The 26,802-nt window shown below is 33.5% G+C and overlaps 2 protein-coding genes and 1 long non-coding RNA gene across 5 annotated transcripts in view; all 3 read left to right on the forward strand.

The window, feature by feature from the left end:
* Nucleotides 1-26,802, forward strand: part of LOC105838791 (ATP-dependent RNA helicase DHX33) — a 124,748-nt gene that overhangs the window by 62,127 nt on the left and 35,819 nt on the right. The window lies entirely within an intron of this gene.
* Nucleotides 1,270-12,800, forward strand: LOC105829695 (protein ANTAGONIST OF LIKE HETEROCHROMATIN PROTEIN 1). 3 transcript variants are annotated; one of them, XM_036285622.1, is made up of 4 exons: nucleotides 1,630-2,647; nucleotides 2,830-2,973; nucleotides 3,073-3,340; nucleotides 3,410-12,800. In XM_036285622.1, the coding sequence occupies exons 1-4, from the start codon at nucleotides 2,448-2,450 to the stop codon at nucleotides 3,926-3,928; spliced, it is 1,131 nt and encodes a 376-aa protein (XP_036141515.1). In that variant the 5' UTR covers nucleotides 1,630-2,447; the 3' UTR covers nucleotides 3,929-12,800. The 3 variants fall into 3 exon arrangements, 2 of the variants coding, with proteins under 2 accessions (XP_036141515.1, XP_036141516.1); XM_036285623.1 differs by having other exon boundaries at nucleotides 1,630-1,957; XR_004962911.1 differs by lacking the exon at nucleotides 3,410-12,800 and having other exon boundaries at nucleotides 1,270-2,712; nucleotides 2,830-3,103.
* LOC118645141 lies at nucleotides 14,763-16,465 on the forward strand. Its single transcript, XR_004962934.1, has 2 exons — nucleotides 14,763-16,070; nucleotides 16,153-16,465. It is a non-coding gene; the product is annotated as an uncharacterized LOC118645141 (long non-coding RNA).

Genomic DNA, 26,802 nt, shown 5'->3' on the forward strand with positions numbered 1-26,802 from the left:
ATTCGATTCTTTGTAATATATAAGTTACTCCACTCAACAAATGTTACCTTCTGCATCTCTATTTTATGAATGGGACAGAATACAAATAATTTACTTCCTAGGGCAAGCTGTAAAATAAAAATAAATCTGCATTAAAAATAAGCAAATTTAAGAAAAATTAAGAGATTCTAAATATAATCACACATTATACTTGTATATAAATTATATAATTAAAAGTATCGTTTGTTTTGTTTGTTCTGGGTCTACTCGGAGTAAACCCAAGCAGATTAATGCACTCTAATAGGTTGGCGTCACTGGAATCAACCTATTAGAGTGCATTAGTCTGTTTGGGTTTGCTCCGAGTAGACCCAGAACAGACAAAATAAACAAGGCTAAAGTTTTGATTTTATATTTAATATATATATATATATTTTATATATATATATATATATATATATATATATAATAAGTATGGATATAGGAATGTATACATATTTATAAGCAGATTTTAAAGAAAATACCTGTACTTTCATATAAAGTTTTGTGTAACCGAACGACTGTATAATTGATGTTGCATGGCAGCAAATCTGATGTATAACAAGAATGGAGCACGAGGACGATCGAATTATCGACCACGATTGCACAAAATGTCGGCGGCGAAGCCGCGTGCCCGTGTTATAAGATGGATGGAGCACACGCCAGCATGAGGACGATCGAACTATCGACGATTGCATGCAATAACGGTGCCGAAGCGGCGTGCCCGATCGCGTTATACGATGAACAGAGCACGAGCCGGCACGAGGACGATCGAACTGTCGGCAGTGAAGCCGCGTGCCCGCGTTATAAGATGGATGGAGCACACGCAGGCACAAGGACGATCGAACTATCGACGATTGCACGCAATAACGGTGGCGAAGCGGCGTGCCCGATCGCGTTATACGATGAACGGAGCGCGAGCCGGCACGAGGACGATCGAACTGTCGGCGGCGAAGCCGCGTGCCCGCGTTATAAGATGGACGGAACACACGCTGGCATGAGAACGATCGAACATATCGACGATTACACAAAGAAACTAAGCAATTACACGCAATGACGGCGGTGGACTGTGGTGAACTAGAGATACTATAACAGAGATTCGCCAATGTACCGTCTTGGGGTAAAACCGGATATCGGATATGACGTTTTCGATGGCGGTTTACTCTGTTTTCTTTTGACAGGTGACAGGTGACAGGTTAGATCGGCTAGGCTTTCTCTGTCAGTTATATCTATCTTTCTCTCTCATACTTCCGGTTATACCCCAAGCGACGGGAGCCAATCAGAAATCGTTAACGCATTGGCGAATCTCTGTTATAGTATCTCTATGGTGAACGATTCGAGTGATGAAGCAGCATGCCTCGGCACACTAGCGCGGCAAGCGTCACGTTCAACGCGCGATATCCAATGAGCGTCAGCTTTGTCATAAATGTCGCTCGCCGACCAATTATCGATGTAGTAGCCGCTGCGCGCGCAGATAACAGCTATACAAGATATCTGAAGTCGGAGTTAAATATTTTATTTAATTTTATTAATATTTTATTTAATATTATTAATTACACATTAAAATTTTATTACATTTATTACATTTTTTTCCTGTATTTAACAATGTTTCATTTTCTTTTTCTATTTTTTTAACATGAAAACTTTTCATATTATGCAAAATAAAAGATCAGGCGCTTGAGCTCAGTAATATATAATAATGACGAAATACTGAATATACAAAACTTATAATACATGATAGTTAATTATTGCAGTCAGTATGTGATCATCATGAGTTTACAAGTGTCATCAGTATGTGTTCTCACACTTGTCCTCATATGAATGTTAATTTGTACTCATGATATGTATCATCATAATATGATTACAAGATGTATATCACATTTCCATCAACATCAGAAGATCATATTATGATGAAATCTGATCATCACGCATTGCTATCTGGGTAATTATAAAGTAAAATGTACACAACCTACATATAACCTATACATTAAACAAATTAATATAATATATTGATATAACCTTGACTTGCTTTCTCTATATCTTCTTTATTTAGAAATAGAGTCACTTTATTAGTCACTTTATTAGTTTCTTCGATAAAAATTAGAAATTCATATAATTGTTCCATTATGATGAAGTTCGTTGTCCGTTATCTGTTTATTATGCACGAAACTACATGAAATGCATAAGGCACGTGTTCCGAATTGCGCATGAAACGCGTAGATTACATCAAGCTACGCATCAGCTACCTCAAGTCGGACTTGAGGCAGTCAATGCGCTGGAAAGAGTCGAAGAACTCAGGGTGCGTTCCGAATTAGGTTTCGCTAACTATTTTTCTAATTACGAAGTTGGTAACTCTGTAACTAACTAACATAAGTTCCGTTATGAATCAGCTGCTCTACATCGTATTGTCATTGTAAAGCTATTATACAATAATGGATATTGTACCTATATTGAATGAAATATTTTCCAGTTTAAGTTCGGATGATGAAGAAAGTGATAAAGAATTAATAGATTTTAATAATATAAATCAAAATGAAAATCGCAGACGAAAAAAAGCAAGAGTCACTAATTTTATTGAAACTGTTGTGTGTATATATACAACAATGAAGAATTTCGAGAAAATTTTAGATATGTAAATAACAGAATTATTTGTATAACACAATTCGAATCAATGACGGTCATAGTGGATCTCTTATAGTTAGTGCTTAAATAATATTTCCAGTGTGATTTTTATGTACATTTTATCTCAGTTAGGAGATAATTTATTTGTACAAACAAAATTAAAAATACAAATAATAAAATTAATATTTTTAGATTGAGACGTTCTACGTTCAATTATCTCTTATTATTATTAAGAGAAGATTTAGAGGGAAGAAGTAATTTTGAAAGAATAACCATCTCTGCTGAAAAACAGTTGTACATAGGTTTATATGTGTTAGGAACACCAGATTCGTATAGGTGACTAATTTGATTATAATTTTTTTGTAAAAGTTTGATCGATTAATTTTTTTATATTAATTTTTATATTTATTTTTTTGTAATATTTATCTTATCTAGATCTGTAGTCACAAAATTTGATGTAAGCAAAGCAACAGCATGGCGAGCAGTAAAAAGAGTTGTCAAAGGCCTTTGTAAACATAGAAATTATTTTATTCGATGGCCAAATCAAAGAGAAATGAATGATTGCAGACAAAGATTGCAAATGCAATATGGTTTTCCTGGAGTTATTGGAGCTTTGGATGGAACTCATGTTTGTATATCAGCTCCAGCCAAAGAAGCTCAATGTTATATAAATAGAAAAAGAAGACATTCTCTTCAATTGCAGGTATATACGTCTATTTAAAAAACTTGATTAATAAAGTATTTTTGACTTAACATATTATTTTGTTGATAGGTGATTTGCAATGATAAGCTAAAATTTTTGCACTGTTATGCTGGTCTCCCTGGGTCTGTACACGATATGAGAGTGTTTAAATATTTAGGATTCCAGGAAAAATGCAGTGACGAATATTTTTCAAACAATACGCATATCATTGCAGATTCAGCTTACATATTGCAAAAACATGTCATGATACCATATAAAGATACTGGTCATTTAACTGATAAAGAAATACGTTACAATAAATTATTGTCTAGTACTAGAATGATAGTAGAGAGATCAATCGGTCTATTAAAAGGACGATGGAGATGTCTTTTAGACAAATTACCAATGCCAAGGACGGATTTGATTCCTTATTATATAATAAGTTGTGTTTTGCACAATATTTGTTTACTGCAAGATGATGAATTTAAATATCCAGTTATTATCGATGACAACAGAAATGCAGAACCGAGACCAATGATAGTAAATCAATTGTTACATAATGAAGGATTAATGAAAAGAGAAAGAATAAAAAATAGTTTCAATATTTAGTTTGTAACTTATCCAATAAAATTTTATATAATGTTTTTTTTATCAATATAATATTGAATAATAACTATAGATAATTATCAAAGGTTTTTAAATAAAAGAAATTTATCACGCTTTTATAGATATATTGTTTATTAAAATCACTTCCTTATTAGATATAGTTTATATTTTCTACATACTTTGAACTAACATTCCTTAAGTATGTAATAATACATTTTTGAAAAATTAACAAAAATATTTGCAACATAAATTTAGTTAATTAGCTTCACTCATTTTAACTTTACTATTAATTCTATAACTCAAAAGTAATTTATCGATATTAACTCTATAATTCAAAAGTAAATTATCATTTCTTACATCTGCAAAACTTATTTTCTAGTAAAATCTTGAAATTAATCAGTCTTCTTATAATTAACTCTACCAACTACTTTAACATGAAGTTAAAATTTTTTAATGATATACATACATATAAAATATTTTTGTAGTAACAGAAAACATTAGTGGTTAAAATTATAATACATTTTTACAGCACAATATAACGTAGAAATTAAATTATTTTAAGAATAAATTTTTTATTAATTACATGTTTTAATTATTATTAAATCATTATTAAAAGTACTTTAATTAAAGTAACTAAGTACATCACAACAAGTATACTACAAGATTAAATATAATAAGAACTTACTTTTTTAGCTTCCATATAAGTCTCTTTGGAAACCAAAAAAGTAAACATTTTTTTTTCATTTTCACAATAGATTTCTAATTTGTATTTTTGATTTTTTATATTTGACATTTTTCTAAAAATATATATAATAAAAAATACTAATCTCTTGATGAACAACACTTGCAATGGTATCAGCTGATTCATAATGGAACCTACGTTAGTTAGTTACAGAGTTACCAACTTCGTAACTAGAAAAATAGTTAGCGAAATCTAATTCGGAACGCACCCTCAGTACGATTAGTACAATCTAGAGAATTCTGAGCGTTACCAAAGCGCTACTAATGCGCGCATTGACTAAATCGGAACGATTTTCTATGCAGTCTATGCATTCTATGCGCATCTCGGAACGCACCCTATGTTTTATTGGCAGAAATATAATATCTTGTATTAAATTTGCAATCAACTTTGCATCAATTTGCAAGAAAATCTTTTTTCTTGAATATGTGTGTTAGTGTTGTGTGGTGTATTAGTCATATGTTTTGCTTAATTACTATCAGGTTATTAATAGTGTATTTTACTTTTTGCTCTATTTATTTCCGCCGAACAATTGTTTCATTTTTTTTATTTGTTTTTGAACTACATCTGTTTATCTTTTTTCTTAAGTTTTTTTTATTTGGGATGTTGTAACGGTATGTTACCTTGTTGCTTCTGCTATTTATGCTATTAGGAAATTCTAGGGCTGCGTTCCGTTTCAACGCATAATGCGCATAATGCATTGTTCATTCTTGTTTAACGTTTGACCAACAACAAGGATGAATGATGCATCACGCGTATCATGCGTGAAACGGAACGCACTCTAGGTTTTTATTGTTTTGTCTGAAGTAGTAATATATTATTGGGATGTTATATTGGTTTTGCACATATCCTCCTATTATTACGCGGTACTCCTGTGCGCTTTGCAACGAGATGTTTTTGCTAGATAGATCCTCACAAGACCGGTATTTTACAACCTTTTGCTCATGGGACTCATCTAACACAGTTTTGCAGGAAACACTTGCACGTCTACCATTATTGCCTCATCACTCTTGACAATGGTCGGGCCGCTTCAGTCCGGTAGTGGTCGAATACGTTAGTTCCGCATCGACATGCTGATTTTGGTTTTCTCATGGATTGTTCAAGAAGAAATATACTTGATAGCCAGTTTACATCTGATAATGCTTTTTGATTGATATAAAACAGGTCCTTGTTTATAATTAATAGACATACTGGAAATGGTTTTCCAATCAGACATTTGATGCTATCTAATTCGGATGTTGTAGAATCTACAGATAGTATACTGCAGCGCTCGGAGATAGTTGCCCTTTTTAGCCAGATTTCAGAGGCGACGCTTACCGTTCCCCCACTACCGTTTATTGACAGCTGAGCCGCTGAACGCACGTGACCGCCTTAGGCGCGTCCCTATAAAGAAATATACTGGGGGGTTGTATCTGAAATATTTTTCTTGTTAAATAATTTTTATTTTTATTAAATAATTAAATATTGAAAACTTTATTATTAATATTATGTATATAAAGCTATTATATACATATATAATATATGTTATAATATATTTTTGATTAAATATAATTAAATATAATTACAATTTTGACAATAGCTTTCCACATCATCCGTGAGGTACTATTGTTTGATGCGTTTTTTTTAAAGTGGTTTTCCCAGTAGGCCTATTCCACTAATAATAAAATATTATGACTTAAGCCAGTTTGTTTATCATTTAATATAAATTAATATATCAAAATCTAATGCGATCTTCTAGGTCGTTTGCACAATTCTACTAAAGATTGTATATCTACAGATATTTTAGAAGAACTAACTAGCATCAGGGAAGATAATGATTCATCGCTTAAAGAAGAACGTTTATCTGTTTTTGTAAATTTCATTTTTGAAAAAGAACACTCACATAAATATGTGGATCCAAACATTGAAAAAATTCGAAGACCGAAATTTTTTCAAAGTAGATAAGATGATATATCTAAAATTTTGAAAAATTCGACCCCTTTTTCTAACCGTGCTTTTAGAGCAAGATCGCATTGTAAATCACAAAGCTTTGCCTGAAGTTCTAAACTTTGTTCCTCGATTTGCACAGTGAGAGGGTTTTCAAAAAATATTAAATTTTTCCTTATCATTTTGAAATCAGTGAAACGGGTATTGAATTTACTAAAAAATCAATAATATAAGTTTGTTTTCTAAAATTACAATTTTTGTCAGATTCTTCAAAAAGAATTTGGCAAGAAGGAAAAAAGTGAAAAATATTCTCTAAATGATTCTTAAATAATTGAAGCTTTTTGTGAAAGAAATCGATATGGCTAATTAATTGTGAAATAACTTGATTTGTCTTTTGTAACTTTAAATTTAACATGTTTAAATGATTTGTAAGGTCAGTTATTAAAGCAAGCTCGCAAAGAGAATCTAAATCTTCGAAAAAATGTTAACATTTATCAAGTTTTGCAGGAAATTCTTGTTGTAAGAAAAGGAAGATCTCCTTTCTTATTGCAAAAAATTTTTCCAGACATTTTCCTGCGCTAAGCCACCGAACTTTGCAATACAGAGGTATATTTGTATAAGTTGCGTTATGCTCTTCAAGAAAATGTTGAAATTTTCGGTGACTAAGAAATTTGTGACCTCCTTTAATTGTGTTAACAATTTTTGTTACCATTTGCATTGCAGTACATAGTTTTACAACTTTTTCACATAATGCTTCTTGATGAATTATGCAATGAATTACAGGGACTTTTAAATCTCGTTTTTTTAATTGACCAATGAATCTGTTTTTTTGACCTTGTCATTGCGCGCCATCAGTTACGATAACTGAACATTTTGAGAACTCGATATTAAATTTTTTTAGAGTTTCGTTAACAGCTTCAAAGATATCAATACCTGTTGTTGTACTATGAAGTAGAACAAAATCTAAGAGCTTCTCGATACATGAAAAATCGTTTTGCACGATTCGAGCAAAAATGCTCAATTGACTCACATGCCGATTATCGGTGCTTTCATCAAGACATAACGAAAAGAAAGAACAAGATTCTAATAAAGATTTTAATCTGTTTTCTAAGGAAAAAGCAATATCATTTACTCGCGATTTAACTACTTTGTTACTTAGTGGAATACTAGCAGCTTCTTCAAGAGTCAACGAATTTCCGAATGACTCTACTGCTGCGATGATGCATTCCTTTACAAATTTTCCTTCAGTAAATGGTTTAGCATTTTTTACGATAAGATTTGAAATGGCATACGATGCTGTAATAGCTTTTACTGATGCATTATCGATATTTGAACTTTCATCAATATTACAACCTTTTTGATAAATTAATTTTAAACCCTCAATTAAATTATATTTTTCCTGATCCACATATTTTGAGTACTTTTCGGAATGTTTAACTTTATAATGCCTATGAAGAATGTACTTTTTAACAAGAGTTGGCTGATAACCACATAGAGAAGACAGATTATTTTATTAGAAATAGAAGTGAAAAAATTTCTTCCCATACCTTATCAAAATATTGCACGTATCTTTGTTTGCTATCTATATTTTTATCCAAAAGAAAGAAGCTTTAAAATAAAAAAATTAATTTATTATTACGCGCCGCATATTGGCAGTACCTAGAGAATCGTCCGGCAACCGGTCTTACCGGAGGAGGACAAACAAGGTTTTACCTGGTTTTACAGTTTGAAATTATTGCGTGTTTTTGCTTTTATCGTCATCGAATTCTCATCTCTGTTGGTTGATTACAAATAATATTGTTGCGAGCATGAGTCTCGCACGCGTTGTGAGCACAAGCTTTAGTCTGCGCTCAGGAAAAGTCAATATTATCGTCTCGGTCAGCTGTGTTCAGCATTATCAGCGTTGCCAGGAAAATTGTAAATAAAATAAAATGACGGTGGTGGTTGTTCTTGAGACGTCTTGTCGTGCTCGGGATAATTGAGCCTGTAATCGTGTATTTCTAATATAATAAAGTTTCTTGCTCGCTACATACGTGTGCTTATTTCGCCGCGCTTGTGAGTGAGTGTGAGAGTGCATTCCGAAGACGCCTCAGCGTAACAATATAAATTTATTAGATATTATGGAAGGAGGAGGATGCCATAGAATTTATATACATGTCGAATTTGTCCTGGTTTATCTCCGGCAGATCTTCTACGGAGAGATTGTTCAGTGACTCCGCCTCGTCGAGGACTTGCGAGAGATTGACGTTAGACGATCCGTGGGGAGGAGGGGGGAGGCGGGTTTTAATACTTTAGTGTTATCATTAGAAACAGGGAGAGGATTATTTTTGTTTCTGGGAACGGTGCTCGAAGCCTCAAAATCGAAACACCTGAGGGTCACCCGGTCTAAAAAGCGTTGGATCTGTCTACTGTTGTCCGAAAGATTGAGGGCGCACGGAGCGCTCCTGTCTATGTCGTGGATCAACTTAAGGATCTTCTCCCTGACTTCTAGGTATTTGCCAGGTCTATGTTAATATCCTCATTCCCTTTTTCCATAGCGAATAGTGTTGAAAGTTTACTGCCATACAAACTTCTTTCAACTACCTCAGATAGGTAGTTTTTCCTGTCCAGGCAGTTCCCGGTTTTTACTACAGGGTGATCTTCTCACATTCGCTCTTCTGAACAACGTACATTGTTTCCCTACAAAGGTTACTTAACTCAGATGAGATGGTAGAATCTGAATGGAAAACTTTTTTTAAGGGCTTTATCTTTTTAGCACGTAAGCGTCTTTCGTTTATATGAATGGTTAATTTTGGACTATTACCCGCTTTACCTTCCATACACTTTCTGGTGGTTGTAAATACTCGAGAAATTTTTTGCGTACCCTAATGCATGTGTTGCAATCTACGAAAGCGCGCGTTAGCGGAATTATAATACAGCACATTTAGAGCACTGCTCTAATTGCTCTTGGGTCCCGATGTGCAAATAATGACGGTAAACGCGATCAAAGAGACTTGGGTTAGAGTGATCTAAATAACACTTGTCGCAAAGGATTACGTTATTTATGCGGTTTAGATAGAACAATGACACGGCACACAGCACCGTTTCATTTTAGTCGTTGTAGGGCCATTAGTAATTATTCTGATACGAGGTACGGAGAGATGCGGTGGACACATCTTAATTCATTTTGTTTAAAATTGAGATTTTGTTTTTTAACTGGAAGTTTTGTTTTAAAATCCCAGAATTTTTCGATGATTTGGTTTGTTTGTTTTGACAAAGAACGATCGAAACTGCGTTCCATATTCTCGACGTAATCTGGTCCAATCCGGGCGCAGTGCTAGTCTTAATAGAGATTCATTTTATCTCGACTGTAGTAATTGAATCCCAGAGCGAGATTCTATCCATTACGTTAACTAGGTTTGCGACGGCGCCCTCGCTGAGGCCTTCGAGATGAATTCTTCCGGCATTTGACTGGAGGCTCTAGCCAGCTCTCGTCATTCTGTCCTCAATCCGAAATTGTTCACGTAAGACCGTTATGTTTCTATCCGCGCCATTAGTCGTCTTCATAACGGGACGCAGTAGTTGTAGAATTTGAGTATGTGTGAGAGACAGGTTTTGCAGTTCTTTTTACACAGGAATTGCGCGTGAGCAAATTCCCTTTTTTTTCTTTGCTCCATATTATCTCTGAGAAAATCGGGCCGTCTAGCCGACGCGCATCGTGGAGGACGCACTTGAGCTGCCAGCGAGAAGATCTTGCCCAGCCCTCTTTCAGTGGCTTGGACGTCGACCACTCCCGACAGGAGAACATCTCTTGTCGTGCCTATGACAGTATCACCCTTATAGTTACGGAACGCCGAACTTTACTCTATAAGTTGATATATTCAGTCCCGCAACTTCTGAGAACTCTGTTCAGAGGGAGGTTGATGTACGCTACATCTATAATTACAATATCAGTTGTCTCTATATTCTTTAATTGAAATTTAGCAGCGCTAAGTTTTCCGGTAGCACGTTTTCCGGCACGCCTATGGGTCTTGTGTGCCCTGAGCCGGTATTATGCACGACACCGCCTGGGGGTTCGTGGACCCTGAGTCGTACAGTCACGAACGCTGCTTGGGGGTGCGTATGCCCTGAGTGGGTTGCGAGAACGCCTGGGGGTGTGTACACCATGACTCGCTGATACACCGACGACGTCTGGGAGTCTTGATGACTCTGAGTCGATGTTGCGATCACGTTACGTCGTACTCTCTCGAATCGCTCTCGGCATGCGTGTAATTTGGCTATTTAACTTGGATTTTACGACTTGATCTGACCGCTGTTTGCTTTCAACTCTCCCGAATTGGATGTGCGCCTTTTTATGTGTTTCTGTCCGTTTTCTCGAATTTTCTCGTAATTTCTTGTAGCGTTGCTTATGAACAATGTCACAGAGTTTGAGACGGACAAAGGGTCGCCCATCAAAGACGCTCATTCTATGCCAGACATTGCGTCATCCTTATACAGGTTTGTGCATGCACACGCAAGCCGCGTACGACTCTTGTACATTCGATCGTATTGTGACGTGTTCATAATTTATTATTATGTTTTGTTATGTTTATTTATCTGTCGTGCACGACTATACATGCAACAATTATGTAGTTGTAAATTAGATTTTCTAGGATGTTTTTAAGTGCAATATTAGATATTTTGTCTAGGCCGTTTGATTTTTTATTATTTAGTTGTTTGAATTTTTTATTTATGTAGAGGTCGATAAAGTAATTTTTGTATTCTTTGGGGAGGATTTGCGTTATTAGCTGTGTTTGTCTCACTGAAGCCGCTTAACATTACTCGATATGTTCTTCTGTCAGTTGAATGTGAACCATTTGTTCTGTATCTAACAGTGTCTCTGTATCTGTTTCTTGTGTGGTATTTGACACAATTGTAGCTCTGCTTGCATGCAACATGGAATCAACCTTACCTGATTGCGAGGGAGTAGGTAAGACAATATTTGGCTTTTTTCTGCACATCGCATCCGCGATTCTATTAATTGCAGTTACAGCTTTTTGGGTTTCTTTGGCTGTATTTTTGAGCGATCTCCTCATTTGTGTGTTTACTGCAGATGTAACATTATTATAATCACAATCAACATTACAATTATTATTATTTATTTATTACCTTATAAAATAATAAAGTCTATAAATGTAATACCTGATGTCATATTGCAGTTTTCATCTTTGTCGATATTAGGTGTACAAATGAATAATCCAATTTTTTCAACTACATTCAAGGTTTATTTAAAAAAAAAAGTAAATTGAATTGTTCAATCAAAGTATTCGCTGTTGCTTTTTATAACTTTAAGCCATCTTTCAGGCAGCTGATGAATTCCATCTCGAAAAAATGTTACGTCTTTGGACACGATAAAGTCGTTAAGCCTTTTCGGATCTTATCCACTGATTGGAAGTGCATATCAGACAAGGCGTGTTGCATCGACCGGAACAAGTGGTAATCAGATGGAGCAACGTATGGTGAATACGTCGGGTGCTGCAAGACGTCCCAGCCAAGACTCATTACAGTGTCTTTTGTATTGGAAGCAATGTGTGGTCTGGCGTTGAAATATTTGATGTTTTTGCATCATCGCCAATAATGTTGTCTTCTTGAGAATCCTCGCAGATAGAATCTCGACTGACATTTGTTTGAGTTTTACAATCGAAATAGTAATAATTATAATTAATTGTTACGTCTAATCTTATGGGATTTAATTTTTATTTAACTGGTTGTAAAAATATTCCAAAGGAGTGCAGGTAAGGCAGAAAAGGACGTAACGAATCTTAGCTTTTGTAGGCACGCAAGTGGAGAAAGGGTAGGTGCCTCGGGTCGAACGCACTTTTTGTCACTGAAAAATGTAGATCAGTGTACTGATAAGTTCGTTATAATTCTGTTTTTAAGTCATGCGCTTGTAGGTTCAAATTTTGAGTTAACAAATCGAATTGCTTTAACTTAGGACAATGTGCAACCTTTGATACGTCGTCTCGTATTTTCGCGACTTGATTTTCCATGCCTCCACACTTGTTTCTGCGGACGCACTTCTCAGCGCGTCTGTCAGCGTCGATAGGCCCCTACGGGCCATCGCCGCAATCTTGTTATCCTTCCCTCAGTGTTCTCAGATGCACTTCTCAGAGCATCTATTTGCGCCGATAGGTCCCTACGGGCCATCGCCGCAACTAATCACCCTCTCACCCTTGAAATAAAGAAATAAAAGCATTATTGATAAATGCACAACGAAGTATTTTGGAAAAACGCGAATAAATGAACTTAAGAGACTAGAACTTATTTCGCCGCGCGCCTTACGTCGTCTTGTATTTTCGCGACTTGATTTTCCATGCCTCCACACTTCTCGTTTCCGCGAAGAGTGTCTCTGGGCATCTATCCGCGTCAAGAGCCTGTCTCTGGGCGATCGTCGCAATCAATCACCCTCTCCCCCTTGAAATAAAGAAATAAAGCGTTATTAATAAATGCACAACAAAGTATTTAAAAAAATCGCGAATAAATAATTTGTTACAAATTTAAATAAATAGTAAAGTTTTCTTAAAATTAACAAAAGTATTTATTCTAACATTTTTCAAATAAAAATATGTATAATTTAGGCGCTGAAATTGTGATTAAAAAATTAGTATTAACATTGGAATAATAGTAGTAGAATACATTTATTTTTAGAACATTTTACAGGGTATCTTTTTACAATTAACGCTACAAATAAATAATACAAAAAACATTTTTCTTATTTCATTTATATGTTGAACTGTACGGTATAACATTCTTACCATTGCATACTATATTTCAGATTTTTCTGTCGTAAATAGGTGGACTGTTTCGTATTTGTTTTTGCTGTATAATATTTTACTCAATATAGATATAATTATGACATAATATGTTTATTGTTTCAGAACCTATCTTAAACAAAAAAAGACTGAATTTTTTATTTTACGTGGTGTGAAGGGTAAAATAAATAATTGTGAATGTATTAGAAAAGGTGTGTTTATGGCTTAAATTTGCTAATGCTTATCTTATGTTATATTCGCTATTACATTACATGTTCTCCCACACGCACACGCACGCACGCACGCACACACACGGGGGTGCAAGGGGGGGCCTTCGCCCCCCTTCCCGCAACACCCCGTCCAAGTCGCAATCGAAGAATGTGCAATCATACAGTGTGCAATCGAATGGTGCGCAATTGAACGGTGCGCAATTAAACGGTATGCAATTGAAAGCTTTTGGCCTTTTCCGCACTCACCCCGTCCAAGTCGCTAACTTATGTACACATTGCAAATGCAGCCATAATGTATGAATAGTTAATATGTGTTCGATTGAACGGTGTACAATTGAACGGTGCGCAATTGAACGGTGCGCAATCGAACGGTGTGCAACTGAACGGTGTGCAACTGAACGGTGTGCAATTGAACACTGCGCAATCGAACGGTGCGCAATTGAACGGTGTCCAATCGAACTGTGTCCAATCGAACGGTGTCTAATTGAATGGTGCGCAATTGAACGGTGCGCAATGTTTCGTATCTAATAGCACGGTGGGCAATTGCAACGTGTCCAATTGTACTATGCGCCATTGAACCTCTGCCGTGCTTTTGCTACTGCAATCCATGATTCTTTAACAATTAACGGACTTCTACATTTAACTGGTATCTTATGATTCTAAAGACACGGTCTTTCCTGAACTGTTTTTATCAAAATTTCATCCCAAACAGACCAAATTTTGTTCTTTCTGTTTCGGTTAATCTTTTGATTCATGTCATTATTATTTTTTTTATTAAACACTTTATTGCTACATTGAAAGGGAGGTTGTTGATAATTTTATCAGTAAGTTCACATTGTGAGGAAGACTGGCAATTTTCTGTACCTAGTGTACCTACAATCATATTGTGCACAAATTATGAAATACATATTATTTAATACAATAAAACACATAACAATGTTATGCACATACTAACCTTTGAATATATGATTGTCATCCACATAAAGTGTTACAATTGAATCTATGTCATGGAAACAGGAGTGATCATTGAAATTGAAATTTTTCTTTGGTAAAAAGAAATTTTAATATAAACATTGATAGTACTGTAATAAAGATTTAATGATTATTACTTATATGATTAGTATAATGCATTTGATGTCTACATTTTTATAAATATATGTACACTTACATTAGCTTGTACAACGTTTTTGGTCTGAGATCCCTTTCTGGGATCTCAGACCAAAAACGTTGTACTAGCTAATGTAAGTGTACATATATTTATGGTCTGAAATCCATTATTAAGTTAATAATTTTTTCAAAAACACCACGAACTCAACAATAAACGTTCATAACAAAGAATTATAGGTTAAATACGCCATTTAATCTGACCGTTCATATTTGAACCTTCGAAAAACTGTACGAGAGTCCGGAAAGCTTTCATTGGCTGATCCTTATACGCATTCCGGATTCCAGACGTCTATTCCGCTGCATGTGATCGTAGCCTAAATGTTTGGCCGGCCTGTTCCCATGATGCGTCATAGATGGACGATGACGCATTCGAAATGAAAATAATAAATGTAATACAACTTTTATTAAAATAAATCAGTTTTTATAAAATATAATATTTGTATAATAACAATAATAATCATTAATATAATGTTATATAAAATTTTGTATTGAATATTATAAAGTTAAAAACAATATTTTCAAATTTTTGAACTTCATTGACGTATTCTTAGTCATTTTTCCGCACCATGTGAACAGGCCGGTCAAAAATTTGCGGAATGCGGAATGCGTAATACAGCCTCGGTCATACACGCCATGCAATATGTTGAAGTTTTTTGATAAAACTTTGTTTTTTGTCAGAAAATAGTGAAGATTGCGAATATGGAAAATTAAATAGTGATGGTTTAAGAGTCTATTAAAGTTTTAATGATAGTATACGTGAGAACTCCAATGCTCCAGTATTGAAAGGAAAAAATACGATTTGCTTTAGTGAAATTATTGTTATTGTATACAAAATTATCAAAAGAGAAATCCAAAAGAAGGATGTGGTTAGGCCTGTTTATTCAATTGAGCAGCGTTTTTTTCAAAGAGATAGTGACAATTTAGTTAATATGTTACGAATGGCAGATCCTTTACTATATTTTAATTATTTAAGAATGAATACTAGCATCTTTGAAGATCTACATTAATAGTAGGACCTGAAATTGAAAAACAATTACATATTAGAGAACCAATTATTTCATATACAAGACTGCAAATATGCTTAAGGTATTTAGCAAGTGGAGATAGCAATTGGATATGCTTTTCGAGTTGCACCAAATACTGTCTGAGAAATAGTTCACGAAACTTGCAAAGAAATATGGCTCAAATTAAAAGATTTAGTTATACTTGTACCTGACAAAGATGGATGAATGAAAATTGCTGAAGAGTTTGAAGCAATCTGGAATTTTCCCCATTGCATTGGTGCTATAGATGGGAAACATATTCAGATAGAGGTAAATGTTTATATAGCGGAGCTTTACTTGTATGTTTTATTTCAGTGAGTATCAATAATATAATTTAAAATTGTAATTATAGGCTCCACCTCACAGTGATTCCACATATTTCAATTACAAAAAAACACATAGTATAAAATCTTACTGCTGTTTCTGATGCACGTTACAAATTTATTTTGGATGTGGGAGCGGAAGGTCGATGTAATGATGCAGGAGCATTTGCTAACAGTAAATTAAAAGCAAGACTTGAAAGAAATACTTTAGATATACCTCCACCTTCTAAAGTTTGCCAATATGAATTGCCATTTGTTTTGGTAGATGATGAGGCATATCCATTATCACCTTATTTGATGCGTCCTTATCTAAGATGTTCACAACTAGACCTAATAAAAAAAGTTTACAATTACCATCAAAGCAGAGCAAAAAGAGTTGTTAAAAGTGCTTTTGGTATCCTTGTGGCACGCTGGAGAATTTTCCGAAGACCAATTAACACATGTAAAAAAAGCTGAAATAATGGTGTTAGCCACTCTATGTTTGCATAATTTTATTATTAGTAAAGAACTTCTAAAGCATTCTAGAGATAAAAGATATTTAAATTGTACTGATGGTAACAAGCAATAACGCTTGCTATTCGCAATATGATGAACCAAGTGAACAATGTGTCTTCCAGTAATTTATCACGCGTCTATAGAGAGAGATTTGCCAATTATTTTATGAAAGAAGGTGCTGTAAATTGGCAATGAGAAAAAGCTAAACAATGAATTCTAAATTTTAAAAATAATGATTTGTAAAATTAAATTAGAATAATGTAATAATATACATATGTTAGTGAATACTTTTTTACTTTTTTTAATACAATTTTGTACATTTATGACTCAAAACTGTTTACATATATTTTAATTTTAAAACGTCATAATTTTATGTATTTTATTTTCTAATTAATTAAAATAAACAAGAACAAATGTAACAAATTATAGTTTTTATTGAAAATAATCAGTTAAATATTTTCAACTAGCATCATGAATATTACATTATTTAATAAGTTCTACATTTCTGTTTCTTCCGCTTTATAAGCTAAATCTAAAATTTCTTTTTGAAGAGCTCTTCTTTCTTTGTACGGCAATCTTTTTAAAATGTCACCCAAATAAATTAAAAATCCATTGATGCCATCAGCAGGCTTATTACTTTCCGATAGAATGTTAACCAACTGCTTCTGAAACTCAACGTCTTCAGGTTTCTTCCTTGGACCTAAAACATAACAAAAATATTAAGCATAAAACTTGATAAAAATACAGTAAATACATTAAAATAAGATGCTAATAATATAATACAAATTTTTCAAAAATGTTTTACGCAAGTTTACGTTTAGTATGCTCGATGAAGCTGTTGTTTTCAGAAATATTACTATTGTTTCCAGATGTACTTAAAGAGTCATTGTCTTTCATCGGTTCTTCAATTGTAATAACATCTTGAGCATTAGAAATCGAAAGAGCTTCATTAGAGTCACATGAATGTGACATTTTTTCTGAAATATTACTTGTGCTTAAAAAAAATAATTTTATAAAACATTTTGTCTATTATTAAAAAAAATTATTATTGATAGTTTTTATACACCTACGGTCTGGGCTTCACTTTATTAATTAAAAACAACATGCTTTTATAATGTCGAAAACTATCATCATTTGTTGTAGGCGCTGCTGAACCACTAGTAAGTATGTATTTTTCTTTTTCTTTGCTTTATTGAAAGAGTCTCGTAGATTTCTCCAACGCCTCTTTACATCTTCTAAGGCGAATTTATAATCTCCCTAGTAAAGAATCTCATATGAGATCTCATAAACAATGGGTAAGCTGATGCTGTAGGTCATGGCTTTCTTCGAAAAATATTTTTCAGTTAAAAATACAAACTTGTGTAGTCCCTTGTCAGCTTGATTGATTTTATCAAAGGTAATATCACTCTTCAATAAGGTATACAGACTTTGCACAAATAAAGTCTAGTATTTAATCAGTTTTTTATTCAGGGTGAATCGGAATAAAGGCAGACTATAATAAAGAATGAAATTCTCCCATTCTTTAGCTTTCCAGTTACTCATGTCATCAAAACGTCTAGTTGATCGACTTAATTGGTGTGGAACTCTTATATCTAACAGAATTTGATTCAGTTCTTTTATTTTTGAATTTTGTATACATTTTAAAAAATATTGTAATTTGCTTCCCAACACCAGAAAGACAGCACTGTATATCTGGGACGAATTTACTATGTCAAAGCAAGGTAAATTTATTAGAGGTGAAACCTCTTTCACTCCGTAAACATCACCAGTATATTTATTGTTTGCACATTCTATCATAATATCAATCATATTCTTCATTGTTCTTGCTTCTGCATAAGATCGAGAAATATTATATCTCATACTTTCTTCATACCATTTACATGAAAGCACCAATTACAACCAAATTTTCCGTTAAATAATTTTACTCCTTGCATAGGAACACGTGCAGAATCGACACAACTAAAGCATACATTTTGATTAAACGTTTTTTATTGTTAATGACATATTTTATACTTTCTGTCGACAATCGAGTTACAGTTTTAGTGAATGGTTGTAAAAACGCTGTCATTTCGGGCTTATTTTTGCCAAATCATATGCCACAGGTAGTCACTCTTTTCAATCTTATTTCTGTTGAAATCTCATTTAGCTGCAAAGGTCAAACAGAGTATTGAATTCAAAGCGAAGTGCACCATCAGTATTAATAACAGCAGTGACAAAACTATATTTTTCAGTAGTGTGTAAACTTTTTCTAAATGATTTGTAATATGTACCGTCATAAATGTCACGTATACTTCCATTATACTTTCTCTCTTTCATAATATAATCATAAAATTTATCATTTTCTTCTAATAAAAGTTTTATGCTTTTAGATTGATTAATAATCAGAAAACCATTTAAGCATGATGGGCCATTAAAATTAGTTTCTTCTAGGCACACCTCGCAAGTTACCTGAGATTTTAAATTGTTTATTTGTCCAAGATATTTGCAACAGTTTTGACAAATGCTATAAAATTCTAAATTAGTTTTAGGATTTATAATATTGTCACATATTAATGGAGAATCAGGCAATATTGTTCTTGAAAAAATTGTGTTTATTAATCGCAGCGTTTCTAAAATTTCACTTAATGATAATTGGTATCGTTAACGCTCCCACATGAAGGTTAACCTTCATTTACTATGTAAATTATTACCTGTAAGAAATGTTTTGTAAGTCCTTGCTATGCTTTATATTATCAAAATTATACTTTTTTTTGCTTCTAAATAAATCATTTAACTATGCAAGAATTAAAATTGTATAAACAAATTAGTCTTCCAACAGTAATGTTCAAAATAACACATGTACTATATTTTTAGTTTTTTTCTTGGAAAAGTAATCCAGTTTGTTTCGATTCTTTCCACACCTTTTATAAACAGACGTATTATAGACTCTTTGCATGTAAAAAAGAACAATGCAAGAAATATTAACGTAACAATTACATGGATGGTATAATCGTTGTTAATGCACGTGGAAGTACTACGATTATTAGACTGAAATTACATGGTGCAGAATCGAGCCAACGCCTGTCTTGCTTGTTTTGATATTTTTTCCTTTTTGTTGGTGGATCATCGTAACTCTCTTCCATTTGGTTATCTCCATCTACATCAAATTCATTATAATGTACTTCCGATTCTTGTGGCAATTCCTCCTTCTCAGGCATTGTCTCTAAAGGATTTTCAGCAAAGTTTAATTCACCTACAATTTTAAAATTGTATAACATATTTATGATATTATTTGTGTGTGTATATATAATAAAGTGATACAAAATTTCGATCAAATTCTATTTAGCAAAACAGAAAACTAACCTTTAAATAAACGATTTTTTTGTCGACATAGAGTATTTCTTTTTTAAAACCCATGCGCGAAAAACATGCATGTTTTGTATAATTGAAGTTTTGTCTTGGCAGTAAAAATTTGCCATAAAAACAATGATAATACTACAAAAAAATAATTGTTTAATCCACTGTTACGTCCATCCTTATGGAATTTTAACTCCTTTATTCGGTAGGAAGGATATTTCAGGAAGAACAGGTAAGGCAGGGAAGGACTTACAGGTAACGAGACTTACCGTAGGCACGCAAGAGAGAGAGAGAGAGTAGGTGCCTCGGGTCGAACGCACTTTTTGTGACTAAAATATGGGTCAATGTGTCGATAAATTCGTTATAACCCATTTCCAGTTGTGCGTCCGTCGGTTTAAGATTCGAGTCAACGAATTGAATCGCTTTAAATCGGGATCGGACCAGGTGCTATCCTTGTTCGGAATGAGAGAAGGTAGTTAAAATTAAATGAACAATGGCATTATTTAAAAATTAACCAAATATTTATTCTAATAACAAATAAAAATGGAAAAATACAAATAAGCGCTGAAGTCGTAATTTGACAATTTTTGTATATTTTTAACATGAGTTTTGTTTGATTAACAATGTTTAAATATAAAAATTTATATATGCAGATTTCAAAATATAATTAACATTCGATTATTTAAAATTATTAAAGCGATTCGGGGGAAGAGAGAAAAGATAATTTTTGTCATATTTAAAATATTTCTTTTCTTTTATTTAGGTGAGCTTTTCTAGAATGACAGTGGATGGAGGAAAGAAGTTATAAAAGAAATCTGGGGCAAAGGGGTTGTAATAGTAAGGAGTGAAAACGGGGATTGGATCTGTGGGCCTGAGGGCGGATACTACGTCGAGTAAGACTTCCGGATCTATTGCTTCCGGGTTAATAGTAAAATCGCGATAGCATTGGAATACAGGGGGGCTGTTTTCATCGGAAACTGTTCTAATATTTCAATTAATGATGTTTGAGCCATCATAATGGTAATAACGCGGCCGGGATAGAATTGGATCGAATTCATTTATGATTTCTATTGAAGGTACAGGAGAAGGTGGGGATGGTATATCTTCCGGTTCTGAGGAACTGATTGAGGAATAAATAAGAGAGGCAGGAGGAGTGAGGACGTCTTGAGGATCATACGAGGGTTGCTTGAAGTTGTGAGGTGGTGACGGGATATCTTGAGGATCACACGAGGGTTCCTCAAAATTGTGAAATGGGATATCGCATGATTCAAAAAATTGAGCGCAAAGCCATAAAACAAAGTGATTGTGAAGTATGGTTATCAATGCGAAAAGAAATGTTGACAGTATCATATTTTGGAGTGATATGTCGTATGAGACCAACGTTTTGTGTAACGACTATAAAAATCTTGTTTTCTTTATTTATCAATACTACAGCCATGAAATATGGTCGCGATGGAAGAAATAGCGAAACAAGATTTATTAATAAAATTAAAAAAAAAAATAAAATTATGCGGATTATTTATTGAGTCTGAAATCCATGTTTGGGTGCTTCTCTTGATGAACTTTTCGATGAAGATGGTCTAGTGGAGATTAAATGTCCTCTTTTAACTAAAAATTTAACAGCAAAGGAAGCAATTCGTAAATTGTCCAATTAAAAGGTGTTTTTAATAAAAAAAATGTAAATATAATAAACCAAAATCATTGATTTTAATATCAAATTTAAAGTCAACTGAACATAACAAAGCGCGAATTTTGCATTTTTGCTCTATGGACGCCGAAAGCATAATAACACTGCGTGTTAACAGACAATTTCTGGCAAAAGAATGTTGCCTTTTTTACACGTTTTTGTTACGACTGTATGCTTCTTGAACTTTGGACAATCGGTATAATAGACATATGCCCATCAAAGAATCGAAATATATATTAGAAGCAAAAAAGAAGTTGTTTAAAAGTCTAAATAATAATAATATTAAGTAGCAACATACAACAATAGTATCAATTAATGATAAAAAAAAAAACACGTTACGTACAATAAAAAAAATAAAAAACTTAACAGAAAGCAGTACTTCTGTTTTTAGTGCTGTGACAGAAAAAGGTGACTGTATTCACTGTATAATCAGTGAAAAATCTAATTATAATCCGACAGATAATGAAATGACGAGTTATATAAAAGAGTTATAGATAGTCATGAGATATCTCTTTCATTGGTGAAAGACAATGTTTTGCCGAAAAATAGCTTATCAAATGATGATTCATTAGATTTATTTTTACCTGTTGTGACAGAAACATCTTGTTTCGAAACACAAAGCGTGCATTACATAGGATTTCCACAATTAATTACAGCCATTTGTAGGAAAAGTCTACAAATAATAAAAGGCAATTGTACTAATCACTGGCGTTGTAGCTACTTTGACGGAATCAAACTATACGTACATGACAGGGATGGCACTCAATTGGACACGGTTTAAATGGATACGGTGCATTTGCACACGGTGCTTTTGGACACGATAAGAAACGGACACAGACAAACGCGCGCGCGCGCGCGCACACACACGCACACGCGCGCGCGCGCGCGGGGGAGGAGGTGCAAAGGGGTTTTTCGGCTTCCCTCCTGCACCCACTTCGTCGGTAGAGTGCCCTCGGCAGTTATTTCTTATGTTCAAGTGAACGGTGTGCAAAATGTGTCCATTTGAACTGTGTGCAAATGCACCGCTCCTATATGACAGCATGCCGGGCTGTATATACGATAAAATGGTGCCAAAAGAAAAAGAATACATAAGCGCTCGTTTACTAAGTACTACCAACTGGTATAAGCTTTAAAAAAATTTAACCGGATGGTACATGTTATGGAATATATGTGCTGCTGCTTTTGCAACAGATATAGTTTTAGGTAAAAATCCTTGCAAAGAAACGTATTTTAATAATGTTAAATCTGTGAGACGACATTTTGTCAGTATAATAGAAAATCGTAAACTTTTGTCTTTTTGATCTAAACTTTGTTATTAAAAAAAAGAAATTGATAAGATTTGTCCTTGCACAATCCATATCTTTATAATAATTTTTTAAATACTTTTATATTATATCTATATTGTATCTATACTTAAAAATATAGCAACTTCATAAATTTTCGTTTTAATTCGTTGTTGCGTGACTCTGTAGCCATTTGGAGCTCCGTTGTGACAAGCTTTCCGATGAGAACATCTGGATCGTTGTCGTTTACGGGTTTCTACCGGGAACATACTTCAGCTTCCATTGCACTTAGTGTATTGTTCATCTGATGAAACGCTGTTTCTATCGGCTCATTCTTCCGTTTTTTTAAAGTTTTCTGCTGGTTCCTTGAAAAGCAAGAACGTGGTGGACTAGCCCTATCTGATCCTTCTATGTCCGAAGGAGGTGTTTGACGTAACAATGAAAAAGATGTCGATGACTGCAAAGAAATTGTAAAATTTATAAGTTTCACATTTTTTTAAGATTAACTAATTCAATTACTCACGATTTAAAATTACTCACCCGTGAAGTTTCTTCATTTGCTGTAAGTGGAGTATGGTATAGCAACGGCGAGGATGACTGTGACTAGAATGTTATAACATTAATTAAATGTATGAAATATTATTTCGTATATTTTTACTATTAATGCGAAATTACACTCACATTATTTTGTTTTGAATAAAAAATAGGTTGATTTTTATAACTTGACATTATTTGTTTCGGCGTCGACAGTGCCTGCTGGCCGGATGTTGAAGCTGGTGTCTGTAACGTAAATAAAATAAGTTTCAAAATATATTCAACTGATAACATTGGCTGCGTTCAGAAAAGCTGCTTTGTAACTATTATAAATATTGTAAACGTGATTGGTGTATGCTTTTAGATTCAGCTGGGATTAAGAGCATACACCAATCAGATTCACAAATTTTACAATAGTTGCAAAGCTGCTTTTTCTCTTTAATATAGCCATTAGTAGGAAAAAAGAAATTGCCGTACATTGGAGTTATCATTGGCAGACATTGCATAATTGCTCTGAATAATCATCGAACCTTGAGTATTTATTGATGTCTTACTGACACTCCTTGGCCCGGATGGCTTTGTTATATTTACATTAGAAAAGCTTTTAAAATAATAAATTATTATTGAATATGCTAAATTGTTTAAATTTATTAACAGGTCTATGATCGTTTAAAGAAATAAATAAAACAAACCTTTTTTGGATTATATGTTTTTCTAAGAAGGAGAGACTCTCGAATAACATCCAACTTCGTCTTGTAGGCTTTCCAGCTCCACTTTTTGTCTCTTGCTCCCGCAGTTGCCTTTCTTTGCTGAACCGTTAGCGGATACGTATCCATCGATTCTTGCATTCTGTAACTATATCATACACATCAAATATAAATAATTCTAATCATACATGATATGTTTAAAATAGATAGTAGAACGCGGTCCTACGTCACTTATAATGAGACGAAATGAAGACTGAAAGCAGAAGGGTTATCTCTGAGACTTCCCCTCAAGTCAGTTAAGGGATAAATTAAAGTTTACTTACGTGTAATATTTAAAGTAGTGGCGATTTCTGTTCACGCATTCTCCTTCATTGCCGTATCTTTGTATTTTTCTGATGTTTTATCATAAAGACATGGACGAGCACGAACCATATCAATCAATAATTCATCGCCATATTTCATATATGAATTCAATGAGTTTTCATCGACTGCATCCAGTCCATCACTTACATACTCTTCTTCTTCTATGTTCTCGAAACGACTCAAACAATCCTGATGCTCAAACATATTGCTGCAAATGATCTGCAAATAGAACTCTAGTTATATGTACACACTTTATTCAACATACTTAATCTTAAACATCCTCTTAAACGGGAAATATACTTACGAGGCAATAGGAAACAAATATAGGATAAAGGCTGAGATCGAAATCGGGTCACTTCCACTTCTAAATTTCTAATCTCTAATTTCTAAACTCAGTACGCTATAGCGGTTTTGTAGCAACGCGTTATCTCGACAATGTACATACACGTGCTAAAGTTTGTAACTATAACCTAAAAAATCCAAACGCTGTGATTGGTTAGCAACAAACAATAGGCACAGAATTTCCAACGTGACGGAAATTCTATGTCTATTGCCTGTGTTATGGTTTATTTTGCATTGATTATAGACTTACTAGAATAGACTGCTTATGAGGTGAAAAAACGGTAGTAGGGGTATCCGTCACTGAGAAAAGGATAACTGTCGTTAACTTGAGTTGCTATTTCTTTCTAATGCAGAATAGTGGGGAAGCATAGTGACCAATAATGGTGTCAGAGCGTGAGCGTGTTGTCACATAGTATGCGTAGCGTGCATACTCTGACACCGTCGCTATGCTTTCCCACTATTCTGCATTAGAAAGAAATAGCAACCCAAGTTAAAGACAGTTATCCTTTTTTTAGTGACGGATACCCCCACTACCTTCATGAGCAGTCTATTCTAATAAGTCTACTATTCTAATAAATCTATGGCATTGATACATGGGTTTTCTATTCCTTATTCCTATTCCCTGTTCCTATTGCCTGTTGCCTAGCATTGTGTGATGGCCTTAATGGAGTAGATGGATAGTGGGAAAAAGAGATGGTGAGGGATAAGGGATTTAGAAAGGCCAAGAAGGCGAGAAGAGGAGGGAGGGAATAGTTGTGAGGCCGCACAATGGTTAGGGCGATAGGATGAGAAGTATATTATTTTTGTAAGAGACGGTGTATAATGTTGGAATCTGCAAATTCCAAGGGGACACAGTAAATAAAGTTATTATTAATGTATTTTTGGAAAAACAAAAAACCTGTAATTTAATCTTGTAATTTTTAAACTTATTATGTTAAACTTAATATGTTGTAATTCGTTATAATGTTCTGCATAATGCATAAATTGTATTAAATTTAATTAATATTTAATTGCGTGTGTTCTTCACGTTCTTTTTTTTACGACCTCTCTATTTATCTTTTTCTCAAAAACCAACAGTGCATAAAGAAATTTATAATGTTTTCTTTTTACCTCTTTGAATTTATTTAAGAGAATATCTATAAAAACATTGCTTTGCATTATTAAATATATACCAATTTATATGACAATTATATTATGTAAGAGAGGTAAAAAACTAAATTTTATATTTAAATATAAATATATCTATTATACATATGCCCGTATATTTAAATGAAAAGTATTTTTACTGTATAGCATGTACTCATGGAAAATTATACATTTTTGTTTTGTGCTAAAATTTAATTTCTTTATTTCACTTTTTTATGTTTATTGAATCTCCTATCTTATCTTAAAAAAGAGATGTTAAATCAAATTGAATCTATTGTTTCTTGACATTATAGCCGATGAGGATTAAGTACAATTTTGATATGTTCTAGTATCAATATGTCTGTAAAAGTGAGCACTATAACAATACATATATGAAATATATGTGAAATATATGAAGTATATGTGAAATATATTGTAAAATACGATTACTCTCGGCTTGTATTAATTTATTTTTCTTGCAATACATTTTTCGCGTTTTTCCGTAATAGCTGACAATGACAAACACGTTTGAAAAATGTCTATGTCTAATTATAGAAGTTTCGTACACAGTAAGATCAGTATTAGCATTAGTCATAAATAAATTCAAGATTTATGCATGAAAGAAAAGATGATAATAAAGATAATAATAAAAGATGACACATTCTAATTATTAATTAATTTATGTATAAAAATTATTTCACAGCCTTATGCAAAAGTTTATTATTACATTTAGAATAAAAATACGTTATAGTGTTATAACCTTAGATATATGAGAACCATACGTAGGTTTAATAAAAAAAAATTTTT

This window comes from Monomorium pharaonis, chromosome 4 (assembly GCF_013373865.1).
Source record: "Monomorium pharaonis isolate MP-MQ-018 chromosome 4, ASM1337386v2, whole genome shotgun sequence".
Taxonomy (NCBI): Eukaryota; Metazoa; Arthropoda; class Insecta; order Hymenoptera; family Formicidae; genus Monomorium; species Monomorium pharaonis.